We start from the raw sequence: 12,972 nt of genomic DNA, 5'->3' as shown, positions 1-12,972 counted from the left end.
TTTTTTTTATTTCGATTATTTTTTAAATCCTTTTCTCATCCAATAAGAATAGAATCAAGTATAAAATGTTTACAGGTATTATTGAAACAATAGGACTTCTTTCTGAAATCAAAAACCTTAATGGTATATCTTGGACTATTTCTGATACATATAATATAATATCAGATATACAACTTGGTGATAGCATTTCTGTAAATGGAGCATGTCTTACAGTTACTGAAATTAATAATAATTTATTCAGAGTTAATATAAGTCCTGAAACTTTAAAAAGAACAAATTTTGGTAATATGGTAGAAGGAGAAAAAGTCAACCTAGAAAGAGCTATAATGACACATAAACGATTTGGAGGACATTTTGTTCAAGTAATTTAATTTATAATCTAGAACCATATTAAAAATTATAGGGACATATAGATACTACAGCAACTATAGTTCAGAAAAAAATCAATAACGAAACAATTATATTTACATTTGAACCCGATAATAAAAATATTCTAAAATACATCATAGAAAAAGGCTATATAGCAGTAGATGGTATTAGGTTGTATTAAAATTTTTATATAGAATATTACTGATTTTTCAGTTTAACTGTTACACAGATTAATAATAATACTTTTAGTATAATGTTAATCCCTTATACTCAAAAGAAAACTGCTACATCTTCTAAGATAATAGGTGATACTGTAAATATAGAAGTAGATCAGATGGGTAAATACATAGAAAAATTATTGCATGAGCATATAAAAAGACTTAATCTATAGATCAAAGTTTATAAATTAAACATAGATAATTCTACATATTAATACTATACAATAACTTTTAATATGATATTAATGATTTTTATCAAGATCCATAGCATCACGTTTTCTCTTTACTGAAGTATTTGCATATTTCGAGGATTGCTTTTCATATTTATAACTTTTTTTTTTCACTCTATTATGCATATCTTTCATTTCTATAACTGCTTCTCTAACTCAGTATTAATTTTAAAACTTTTATGTTATAAACAATTACCTTTGAGCCTCAGTAACTCTTTCATTTAACAACATCACAGTCTCTTTATCTGTAGAAAACTCATTCATTTTATTCCCAAGTGCCTTTTCAATTCGCAAAAATAGTTCTAAATCATATTGGGTAACCAAAGAAAAACTTTTTCCAGATCTGCCTGCTCTAGCAGTTCGACCAACTCTGTGAATATATGTTTTTGAATCAGTCGGTATATCATAATTTATAATACAATCAACGAGAGGACTTTATTAATCAATACACAATAGAAGAAAAATATTTTCCTTACATATCCAATCCCCTAGATGCAACATCAGTGGCTAAAAGAATATTAAATGAACCGGATTTGAATTTATTTAATGCACCAAGTCTCGAAGATTGGCTCATTTGACCATGTAAACATATAGCAGAAAACCCTAAACGACGTAACAATATTGCTAACCTTTGTGTATCATTACATGTACGAGTAAAAGTTATAATTGATTGGCCAATAAACTCATTTATAAGAAATACAAAATATGTATCTTTATACTTAAAAGGAAAAAAAAGATATGATTGAAGTAATGTTGACACAGTTGAATACCTAGTAGATACTGCTATACGCACAGGATTTGAGAGAGATGCCCTCTGAAGCTTTTCTACTTTAGAAGTCATAGTTGCAGAAAATAAATAAGTATTTCTTTCTCTAGGAATAACTTTCAATATCTTTTCAATAATAGGACCAAAATTCATATCAAGAAGCTTATCAGCTTCATCAAGTACCTGAATTAATTAAAGTAGAAGTCAAATAAATACAATTTTATACCAAATATTTAATTGTTCTAAGAGAAAAACCCTTAGTATTTTCTAAATGATCCAATAAACGACCAGGTGTGCAGACTATAATATGCGGTTTTTTATTTAATGCTACTGCTTGAGAAACCATATCCATACCACCAACAATTACTAGACTTTTCAAACCAAGATCAGAACCAAAAGCAGAAAATTGTTCAGAAATCTGTTGAAATTTAAAACAATATATAAACAATATAAAAAAAACCTGATAAGCTAATTCTCTAGTAGGAGCTACTATACAAGCAAACAAAGGATTCGGTTTTTCCCATAAAGCTTGAATAATAGGCAATGCAAAAGCGGCGGTTTTTCCTGAACCTGTTTGAGCTAAACCAATAATATCTCGACCTTGTATAGCCCATGGAATTGCTTCTTTTTGAATAGGAGTAGGTACTTCAAACTTAAGAGCTTTACATACATCACAAAGTTCATCAATTAGTCCCTATAGCATTTTAAAAAAATAACATCTTTAAATAACAAATATATATCCATACAAGATCTTTAAAGCTCTTATTGAAAGAAGAATTACTGTCAACCAAACTTCCAGAATATTTAATTATTTCTGGCATAGTTATTCAGTATACATAGTTTTTGATTTATTTAACTTAAATCGTAATCTAAAAATTTAAAAATGAAAAAAGTAAAGACATAAACCAATAAAAATAATAATTACTGAAAAACATAGGAAAAAAAAGTACATACAAGAAAAAATGAAAATTTGTCAAATAACCATATACCAAAATCAGTACTATTTAAATCTTCATAAAATATATTTCTTAAAATTTTAGATGGTTATACGTACTGAAGCATCAAATGTTGGATCCAGTATATCTCAACTTACACAAGATATCAGGCGTATGATGGGACCACATACTGCTATTCGATTAAAAGTATTAATGTTACAAAAATATAACGCAATAAATTAATATATAAAGGAACGAAAAGCTAATAAGCTTAAAGATTATATTACAATGAGTGGTCCTTTAGGTGTTACTCATCTTTTATTATTATCAAAAACAGAATCAGGTCCCAATATGAGAATTGTTCGAACTCCACATGGTCCAACTTTATATTTTAAAATAAAAACATATTCACTTTGTAAAGACATTATAAAAACACAGAAATATCCTAAATCTCCAGGTTCTGAATTTCTAACACCACCTTTGGTAATATATTCCTAATATAACAATAATATTTACTTTTCAAGCTTATTTTAAATGATTTTATTTCAGAAAAAAAAGAACAACCTCATGAAATTCTTTTAACCTCAACATTTCGTAACATGTTCCCTAAATTATCATTTCAGAACGCCCAAATGTCGCATGTTAAGAGAGTTTTACTTTTACATCGGAACGCATCTGAAGATTGCATTGATTTACGTCATTATGCTATTATAACAAGAAATATAGGAGTTTCTCATTCTATTAGAAAAATTTCAACTAACTTGGATCCAAAAAAAAAACCTTTACCAAATCTAAGTCATATTAAAGATATATCAGAATACGTACTTAATACAGAATCTATATCTTGTGGAAGCGATTCAGAAATAGATGATAATATAACTATTGAAGTAAAAGAAAAGAATAATATAAAGAATGGCGCAAAAGAAAAAACACAAAAAAAAGCTATAAAATTAATTGAACTTGGCCCTAGATTACAATTGGAACTATACAAAATAACAGAAGGAATTTCAACTGGGGAAGTCTTATTTCACAAAAATATTACTAAAACACTAAATGAAGGATTAAATTTTAAAGAAAAATATTAGGAAATAAAAAGAAACAGAAAACAACTAGAAAATATAAAATAATAAATGATCAAAACTCAAAAATGAACACATGAAATAATAATAATATATAATTGTAATTAATCAATAATAATAATAATTTTGAAAAATTAAACAGTTATTAATATTTTTCTTAAATAAAAAACTTTAAAAATTATAAATAATTTATTTTACAAATTCGTAACATTTCTTACGAACCAAATTTTAAATTATAATTAATATAAATGAGCACTTTAGGTATTTAAAGTATATCTTAGTATGCAATGTTGATTATAGGGACTTTAGAGGATCTTGAGGAAATTGAAAAAAATAAAATTTCTAATTCTACAAAAGAAAAATTTACATCAACAGATAATAACAACATAATAGACATAGAAATTTTAAATGCATCTATAGAAGAATTAGTCAATAGGACAAAATTAATTGAAAATGATATAAAAGAAGATTACAAAAATATATTTATCATTAATAATACTTTTTTAGGTTATGCGTTCAGAATATCAACGGCTCATTCATGAACAAAAAACAATGGAAGAAAAAATTAAAGACAATGAAGAAAAAATAAAAAACAACAAACAATTACCATATCTTGTAGGGAACATAGTAGAAATTTTAGATGTAGGGCCCGCAACTGAAATGGAAGAAGGTGCAAATATCGATTTAGATGCGACAAGAAAAGGAAAATCAGCTGTTATTAAAACATCGACACGTCAAACAATATTCTTGCCTCTTATAGGTCTTATAGAGTCTGAAAAACTTAAACCAGGTGACCTTATTGGAGTCAACAAAGATTCATATCTGATTCTTGACACATTACCTACTGAATATGATAGCAGAGTTAAAGCTATGGAAGTTGATGAAAAGCCTATGGAAACTTATTCAGATATTGGAGGATTAGATAAACAAATAGAAGAGCTTGTCGAGGCCATTGTTTTACCTATGAAACAAACAGATAAATTTAAATCTTTAGGTATTCGACCACCAAAAGGTAAATAATTATTTTTACGAATTTCAATATTCTTATTAGTCAAGGGGCATTAATGTATGGTCCACCTGGAACAGGAAAAACTTTATTAGCCAGAGCATGTGCAGCTCAAACAAATGCAACATTTTTAAAGCTTGCAGCACCTCAACTTGTCCAAGTAACATTCAAAATTTTTAATATAATAATCATAAATGCTAACATAATAATTCTAGATGTTCATTGGAGATGGTGCAAAATTAGTAAGAGACGCGTTTTCTTTAGCAAGAGAAAAAGCACCTACTATTATTTTTATAGATGAATTAGATGCTATTGGAACAAAACGTTTTGATTCAGATAAATCCGGTGATAGAGAGGTCCAAAGAACTATGCTTGAACTATTAAACCAATTAGATGGATTTAGCAGTGATGAAAGGGTCAAAGTTTTGGCAGCGACTAACCGTGTTGATACTCTTGATCCAGCATTATTACGAAGTGGAAGATTAGACAGAAAAATAGAGTTTCCTTTACCAAATGAAGAAGCAAGGTACTGACATTTTTAATATATATATAATTTTTACCTGATTTAATATAGAGCAGGAATTTTACAAATTCATTCAAGAAAAATGACAATTGATAGTCAAATTAACTGGAATGAACTCGCACGAAGCACGGATGAATATAATGGAGCTATGTTAAAAAGTGTATGTGTTGAAGCTGGTATAACATATATTATTTATATTTAAATATTTATAATATTCAAGGAATGATCGCTTTACGACAAGGAGAAACTAAAATAAGTCATGAGAACTTTGCAGAAGCGGTCAATGAAGTTATGATGAGAAAAAAAACTATAAGTAATTTCTATGCATAATTATATTGTACAATACCTTTTTAATATAAATATTCTTTTAAAAAAATAATATATAACAGTAATAATTCTTTTGATTAGCAGTAATTTAAAATATACAAAAACCAAGAAAACTAAATAAATAATCTTAAAAATAATAACAAAAAAAATATTTTATATTATAATAGGAATTTATAATACTATAAAGACCTGTACTATTTCTGCAATAAAAAATAAAAATATATTTCTATTAGTATTAAAGTTATAAATTTTACCTTAAAAACTAAAAATAAAAAATAAACAATAAAGACATTATAACCCGAATACTGAAATTTATAATCCTAATAATAACTCAAGTTTTTAAACACATTCACCAATTTTCCAATGTTCATAATTTTCTTCCTCTTTTTGTCTTTCTTTAATTGCTCGTAGTATTTCAGAGGAACAAACCCTGTATACATCTTTTGGAATATCACTTAAATGTACGCATGAACCAGAAACTGGTTTTATTTCCATAAGAGTTTCAAAAACTACTTTTGAATCAGAGCTAACTTCATTTCCTATTTTACTTTGCCATTTTACTGAAGTAGGTTGAGAAGTAGCAAATCGAAGATGAGTATTTGTATGAGGCTCATAAACACCAAATGCCCATTTTTCTCTTCTTTGAATTGTTAAAAAACTATTATATCGACTAAAACATAATTAAAAACCATTAAAAAAAAAAATAAACAACCTAGCAGATCGAGCATGCTCTAACATCCAATTTTCATCAGTAATAACAACCTTTTTTTTCTTTCTATATATCTCTGATTCAAACTCCGGATGATATTGATAAATTGAGCTTGCACCAAGCCAAGCTACATGTTGATTTTTATCATATTCTAGACCTTCAAACAATGCTTTATCATCAGGATTCGCAAAATCAGAACATTTATAGCCTTTAGAAATGCTAGAAGCTTCCCAATAATCATCTACAACCCATTTTCCTCTAATTATAATACGGGCACCAAATTCACGGAAAATAGATCTTGCAGTAACTACACCAACAGCACGCCCTTTATATGACTCAGGAATAATGCCCCTTTCTATTAAATCCGACTTCTCATCCTCATTAATTATAACATTATATAAGGATGTATGCTTTAAAAAAAAAAGATATGGATCACGGTACCCCATAGCATGAGCTGGCTCAGTCGAAAGCATATACAAACGGCTACCACGCCCAAAAAGAGTAAATGTCCTGCATCGATATTCCCTTTCGCCTGCCAAAATACCAAATTGATCAACTTTTTTTTCCCCAGAGGGATCAATTTCATCTAATACAACTTCATCATTAACAATTTCTTTTTCACTCCATAATACATCTTTTGGTGCTTCTGAAATATGCAATGAAAGACCCTTTGGTTTTGGAGGTCTACCTCTACGATTAACATTCTTATTACTTTTTATTGAAGTAACATAATCATCATCAGAAAAACCCAAACTCATATGCTTAATAGCTCTTTTTCTACCTCTACGAGCAGATATAGCAGATGTTTCATCATAATGATCACCATCGCCATATTCTGAACCACCTGGAGAACATAAATCATTATGTATAACACTCATAAATCTAATAACATTTTTAGTAAATTATTTTAAAAAGCACATATAATACTCAATAAACTTTTATATAAAAGTAGTTCCCTAAAACTGAAAATATCAAACAAATTCTTATATTTTTTTTTTTTAAACTAAATTTTTATAAAATATTTACTGTTTTTAAAAATCTCGATTCTTTATTTTCGAAAACTTATTTCAAAATTTATAAAATTCAAGCTTTATTTCATCTTTTAACACATTAACTTTATATTTTAAATTATAAATATATAAAAAAATAAAATTTTTGTAATTTCAAAAAAAGATAAATATTTTTTTAGATATCAACTTATTTAAAAAACAAAAATATCAAAAATATTTTAAACATCAATATATATTTTATTAATCTTTAACTTCTAAATAAAATATACCTATTTTTTATAGGTATAAAAAATGAAATTAATAATCATTATTTTAAAAATTTAAAAAAATTAAATTTAACAAAAATTTATACAAAAAATAGGTTATATCTAAAACCCAAATCTTTGTTTAAAAAAAGTAAAAAAACTTTATAATAATATTAAAGTATAAAACATAAAAATATGGCAGAAATTATGTTATATTTTAAGTGTACAGATATATTTAAAAATACCTTAATATTTAATCAACGTCAAACCAAACAATTTGACATCAAAAAAACAAAATTATAAAAATACCAAATATTTTCATTATATTTGTTTTAATATATATATAGAATATTATTTAAAATACATACCTAAACATCAATTTAATATAAAATAAACTTATTTTAAACTACAAACTCAGTCTTTAGAAATAATTAAAATAACAAAACTCCAGAATAAAAAGTTTTGTAAATTTTAATAAAAAATCCTTTGCTTATTTGAAATTAATGAGAATGGAAAGTATGAATAAAATACCTTATTTTTTATATTGAAACAAAAAAATTAAAACAGTAAATATTAAATATTACTATTCAATCCAAAATCAATAAATTTATAACTTTATGAATTATTTCCTTTAAAAAAATAAATACTAAATAAATAATAATCTTAATAATCTTAAATTCAAGAAAATAATATCATGTTTATATAGATAAAAAAATCTATTAAAAAAAAATAACATTATAACCCAAAATTATTTTCAGTAAAATGCATAAAAAACTAAAACAAAAAATAAAAAACTATATAAGAATAAAAAAACACTAAAACATATTTAAGAATTTTATGGCTATAATGCAGAAAAAATGAAACAATTTAAAGATAGAAGAACATCTAATTCCTTCAAAAATTAAAAATTCAACTTATAATGTTTACTATACTTCAAAATATATAAAAATATTAGCCTTTTTTAGTTATTCATATAAATATAAAAAACCTAGATTATTAAAAAGAAAATATTTCTATAATATATTTTTTAAAAATTTTTAAAAAACAAAATTATATCGTCTTTTATAATAACATAAATTTTTAACAAAAATAATATAATATTATATTCAATATTTAATGAGAAATAACTTTAAATATAAACTAAATATAAGTTGTAAATAACCCATGTAGCTTTTACTCTATAAGATCTAATTGTATTCTTTTCTCATAGTCTCTTTATTCTATATTTATAATTATTACATAAACAAATGACCAGACTAAAATATATCAAATATAAAAAATATACATTCTAAAGAATTAATCTAAAGAAAGAAATATTAAACTACATATTTCCTTATTTTAATTTTATTTTACTTATTGACTATCATTTTTTTCAAAATTATCTTCTAAAAATAATTTCAATACAAATATTTTTACTGAGCTGTCTTAGCAATCTTTCTTCATAAAGTAAATAAAAAAACCGCTCTTAATCTTTTTTTAATATATTCATTATTCATAATTTTTATCAAAAATTCTAATATTATAAAACAAAAATTATTCAATTAATATTTTGAAAATTAATATAACTACAAAAACATTTAAGATAATAATATAGAATACATCTATTCTTAAAAATTAAAAACATAATATTTATTTAAAAATATCCAACAATTATTCATTTAACACTTTTTATTTACTAACTTATAAAGATATATTATAGAAGTTTTAAAATCATTAAATTCAAATAATATTTATTCATATGAATATAAATAACTAATCATGTATATTTAAAAACACTTAAATAGATAAAAACTCTATAAACTCAATCATTAAAAAACATAAAAACCGAATTGTATTGTGATGTGTTCGAATAAAAAAAAAATACACTCTATATACTTAAGATTCTTTAAATAAACGTAGTGACATTTTATTAAATAAAATAAATAATCCTATAAATAGTATTTTAATAAAATGTCTAATCAATATTATAAAGAAAATCAACAAATATCAAGTGAATATATTACAGAACAATATAAAAATCAAGAATCAAATGTAAAAAATACAAAATATAACTCAGAAGCGAAGCAGCCATTTAAACAAGACCCATTATCTATGTATCAGCAAGAAAAGAAAATGCAAAAAGAAGATATCCAAATTCAAACATTTTGGGTAAGTGTTGAGTCCAAAGAAAACAAGTTATATTTTTTAAATTTTTACATACTAATTAAATAATTTGAAACAGTCTCAAACGGATAATGAATTCATACAAAATCAACAAAAGACAGAAACACATCCAGAAATAGAGCTGAACACCAAGGAATTAAATATAGAACTGAAATGCGATGAAGAAATAGCACCTACACCAATTAATGTATCCGGAGTAACAAAACATAAAGGTATAACATTTTCAATAGTCTAATTATAGAAAAATCACTTAAAAGCTGTAACTTATACTGTTTATAGCACGAAGACAAAAATATTCTAAAAACAAATTATCTCAGGGATTAAAAAATACACCTCGAAATCGAAAACATGATACTGTATAGTTAATTATTTTGTATACACATTATTTAATATAATAAATAGGAAGATGAAGACGAAGATTATAATATGGAGGGAACTAAAACAAAATCAGGGAGAAAAATACACCGTCCTACTCAATTTAATCCAGCAACAAAAACCCCTAGTAGTTTTACTGCTTTATTTCATTGAGTACTTAAAATGTTTAGGTAAAAGACGTGGGCCTGGTAGAAGATCAGCTCAAGATTCACACTTCTGTATTATATGTCAACGTGGTCATAGTCCATGTTCTAATAGAATTGTGTTTTGTGATGGATGTAATTTCCCATACCATCAATTATGTCATGTGCCAATTATAGACGACCTCGTTATTAGTCTATCTGATTCAGAATGGCTATGTTATAGCTGCAACAAAAAACGCACCAAAAGAACATTATTAACTGGTGCAACTGGTGCTAATCTAACAGAAGAAGAGGTTTTCTTTCTAAATAAATATAAATTATATTTTTAACTTTCCATTTAGAAAAAAACGTACCTTGCATCTCTTCCTTTATCTCATCTGGTCGAACTTCTATTTTTTTGTGAAAAAATGTGCCCAAATATACCATTTTATGCACCTAATACTCACGAAATTTTAATGGAGATTCGACGTGCTAAAGAAGAAGCAATTATGAATGAGAATTCGATTACAGAACAACTAAATGGGGAGAATTTTGATCCAGAATCAGTATTAGACGAGGATTCAGAATTAAGCGATGCAGTCGATTCAAATGCTGATGCAGATAATCTTAAAGATCTTCCAAGTTATGAAAATATGATCGTAGAAGCATTAACAGCAATTCACGACTCTAGAGGTGTTCCTCCTAGAATTATATATGAATGGATGGAAAGGTAAATTAATAATTATTATTAATTAGTCATTTATATTTTAGCAATTATCCAACCCTAAATCCAAGATTTAGAGCATCTGCTTCTCAAGCTTTACAAAAAGCAGTAAAGAAAGGGAAACTTCAAAAAGATGGATCAAATTACTTCTTAAATACAGATTATAATGGAAAATTTGTAATAATTTAACTACTTTTTTACATTATCTAATCAAATAAAGACATACAACTCAAAATTGTCTCAACAGCTACATGAGTCTATAGGTAGAAATTCACCAATTAATACAGCATCATCTATTTCATTTTCAGAAAATCAATTACAACTGGTATTATCTAAAAATAATTAATTTGTTCTAACTAATATATATGCTCAGGGAACACTTCCGCACCACCAAGGATTAAAACTCCCAGCTGAACTACAAAACCCTCAAAATTTCACCATAGATGATAATAACGAAGTTTTTAGTCATACTGTTAATCAATCGCCTCAACAATCAGATGATAATTCTCAAAAACAAGACATGTCTAGTATATTAAAAGAAAGTTCTAATTTAGAAAATAAATTAGAAGAGGATACTGTGAATACGCCTCAGGAAAATGCAACTAATCAAGCTTCACAGACTGAAAAAGATATAGAAGTTGACAACTAACTTTCAATGTTTTTTATAGTTTTTTAAAATAATTATAGTTTATAATATCATTCTTTCTGTAAAATAATTTTAGTTATTTTAGGTTTATTTATAATTTTATTTTTAATTATTTATCCGAACCTTTTTCAATTAATTTAATATTAAGTATAAATTATTATCATATATTTAAAAAATAATTTATAATTTTTATATTCAATCTACAGCGTTTTAAAATATAATATTTTTCTAAATGTCAGATTTAACAAAAATATTTTTCGAATATTCAAACAAACATAACATTAGCATCCCAGAAACAAAAAAGAATATACAAAAAAAAAACAGAGAAGATCTATTTATTAAAGAAGCATATCAAATTGTAAAAATATAATTTTTAAAAATATAAATATAATAAATATATAGTTTAAACATATCAAAGAACTAAAAAAGTTCTTAACAGACATACGACATGCATACCTTAATATCGAATCTAGAGAGTCTATAGATTTTCAATCATTTAACAAACAAAATACTTCTGTTCTTTCATGCAGAGGTTTAAAAACATTATCAGATAAACAAAGAGAAGAAATCGATACAAAATCAAGAATAATTATCAAACAAAGTAGAGAAAGAATACTAAAACTTGAAAATCTCGAAAAAAGTAATAATATTTATATATTAAATTTAAAACATAACTTTATTTAAATAGATAAAAAAGCACAGCGTAAAAAAACAATAATTTTTACATTATTTTTTCAAGATTCTTCAAAAAAAATTAAAGAAGAATTAATTTCAGAACATAGAAATTGCATAACATGGTTTCTTAACAAGAAATTAAAAGACGTATCTCTTATACACGAACAACAACAGCGAATTAAACTACAACACCAAATTGAAAAGAATAAAAGGTAATTTTAAATTATAATTAAAATTTCTAATGTATAAAAGAATTATAAACTCTGCAAATATACTTTCTATTCAAGCAAATAAACAAAGTCAAGATGCTTTAATATTTAATTTAAATACAAACTTATCAAAAGAACAAATTCAAGTCCTTGATACAGAAAATAACGAAATATATGAATATTTTCAATCAACTCTTGATCAAGTAAGGTATACATGTTTTAAAGTTTAAAAATACTTTTATTTTTTAATAAATCCTAGATCAGTGCAGAAATCTTTATCCGAAATTTCAAAAATACAAACAGAATTAGCATCTCATATAGAAGAACAGTCATATATAACTAATAAGTTGCATGAAGAAGTGTTATATACATCAGAGTTAATAAAGAGCGGAAGCACTCAATTAATACATACTAAAAAAATAAATAAAACATCATCACGATTTATTACATGGTTCCTTCTTATATCATCATCTATATTACTGTTACTAGATTGGTATAATTGAATTCATATATTTCAATATAAACTACTATAGAAAATATTTGCCTTAAATATAAATACATAATTTTAAGCACTATTTTCTTTATAATTTAGGAAATCCTAATATTCTATAACAATTTATATATTTAAAAATTAATTATAA

At 25.0% G+C, this 12,972-nt stretch overlaps 7 protein-coding genes across 7 annotated transcripts; 5 read left to right on the top strand and 2 right to left on the bottom strand.

Moving 5' to 3' along the window:
- Positions 1 to 65: 65 nt before the first annotated feature.
- T551_02220 (riboflavin synthase, alpha subunit) lies at positions 66 to 760 on the top strand (the record flags this gene model as incomplete). The annotated part of the gene is made up of 3 exons (XM_018374483.1): positions 66 to 362; positions 404 to 540; positions 583 to 760. The coding sequence occupies 3 exons, from the start codon at positions 66 to 68 to the stop codon at positions 758 to 760; spliced, it is 612 nt and encodes a 203-aa protein (XP_018229435.1).
- Positions 761 to 829: 69 nt separating this feature from the next.
- On the bottom strand, positions 830 to 2,404 carry T551_02219 (uncharacterized protein; the record flags this gene model as incomplete). The annotated part of the gene is made up of 6 exons (XM_018374482.1): positions 830 to 968; positions 1,014 to 1,250; positions 1,294 to 1,766; positions 1,810 to 2,001; positions 2,044 to 2,277; positions 2,330 to 2,404. 6 exons carry the CDS (start codon positions 2,402 to 2,404, stop codon positions 830 to 832), a joined length of 1,350 nt encoding a protein of 449 aa, XP_018229434.1.
- Positions 2,405 to 2,466: 62 nt separating this feature from the next.
- T551_02218 (uncharacterized protein) lies at positions 2,467 to 3,603 on the top strand (the record flags this gene model as incomplete). The annotated part of the gene is made up of 5 exons (XM_018374481.1): positions 2,467 to 2,475; positions 2,521 to 2,580; positions 2,624 to 2,725; positions 2,771 to 3,001; positions 3,043 to 3,603. The coding sequence occupies 5 exons, from the start codon at positions 2,467 to 2,469 to the stop codon at positions 3,601 to 3,603; spliced, it is 963 nt and encodes a 320-aa protein (XP_018229433.1).
- Positions 3,604 to 3,884: 281 nt separating this feature from the next.
- Positions 3,885 to 5,456, top strand: T551_02217 (26S protease regulatory subunit 6A; the record flags this gene model as incomplete). The annotated part of the gene is made up of 6 exons (XM_018374480.1): positions 3,885 to 4,025; positions 4,105 to 4,609; positions 4,654 to 4,763; positions 4,819 to 5,129; positions 5,178 to 5,302; positions 5,347 to 5,456. 6 exons carry the CDS (start codon positions 3,885 to 3,887, stop codon positions 5,454 to 5,456), a joined length of 1,302 nt encoding a protein of 433 aa, XP_018229432.1.
- A 336-nt stretch (positions 5,457 to 5,792) lies between these two features.
- T551_02216 (uncharacterized protein) lies at positions 5,793 to 7,793 on the bottom strand (the record flags this gene model as incomplete). The annotated part of the gene is made up of 3 exons (XM_018374479.1): positions 5,793 to 6,123; positions 6,166 to 7,044; positions 7,786 to 7,793. 3 exons carry the CDS (start codon positions 7,791 to 7,793, stop codon positions 5,793 to 5,795), a joined length of 1,218 nt encoding a protein of 405 aa, XP_018229431.1.
- Positions 7,794 to 9,367: 1,574 nt separating this feature from the next.
- Positions 9,368 to 11,450, top strand: T551_02215 (uncharacterized protein; the record flags this gene model as incomplete). The annotated part of the gene is made up of 9 exons (XM_018374478.1): positions 9,368 to 9,565; positions 9,639 to 9,792; positions 9,860 to 9,936; positions 9,983 to 10,082; positions 10,126 to 10,391; positions 10,440 to 10,807; positions 10,849 to 10,978; positions 11,022 to 11,126; positions 11,175 to 11,450. 9 exons carry the CDS (start codon positions 9,368 to 9,370, stop codon positions 11,448 to 11,450), a joined length of 1,674 nt encoding a protein of 557 aa, XP_018229430.1.
- Positions 11,451 to 11,679: 229 nt separating this feature from the next.
- On the top strand, positions 11,680 to 12,834 carry T551_02214 (uncharacterized protein; the record flags this gene model as incomplete). Its single annotated transcript, XM_018374477.1, has 5 exons — positions 11,680 to 11,805; positions 11,850 to 12,087; positions 12,136 to 12,334; positions 12,375 to 12,539; positions 12,591 to 12,834. 5 exons carry the CDS (start codon positions 11,680 to 11,682, stop codon positions 12,832 to 12,834), a joined length of 972 nt encoding a protein of 323 aa, XP_018229429.1.
- Between the last annotated feature and the right edge of the window lie 138 nt (positions 12,835 to 12,972).

This window comes from Pneumocystis jirovecii, assembly GCF_001477535.1.
Source record: "Pneumocystis jirovecii RU7 chromosome Unknown supercont1.9, whole genome shotgun sequence".
NCBI classification, from domain to species: domain Eukaryota; kingdom Fungi; phylum Ascomycota; class Pneumocystomycetes; order Pneumocystales; family Pneumocystaceae; genus Pneumocystis; species Pneumocystis jirovecii.
This window is presented reverse-complemented; position numbering and strand designations above follow the sequence as displayed.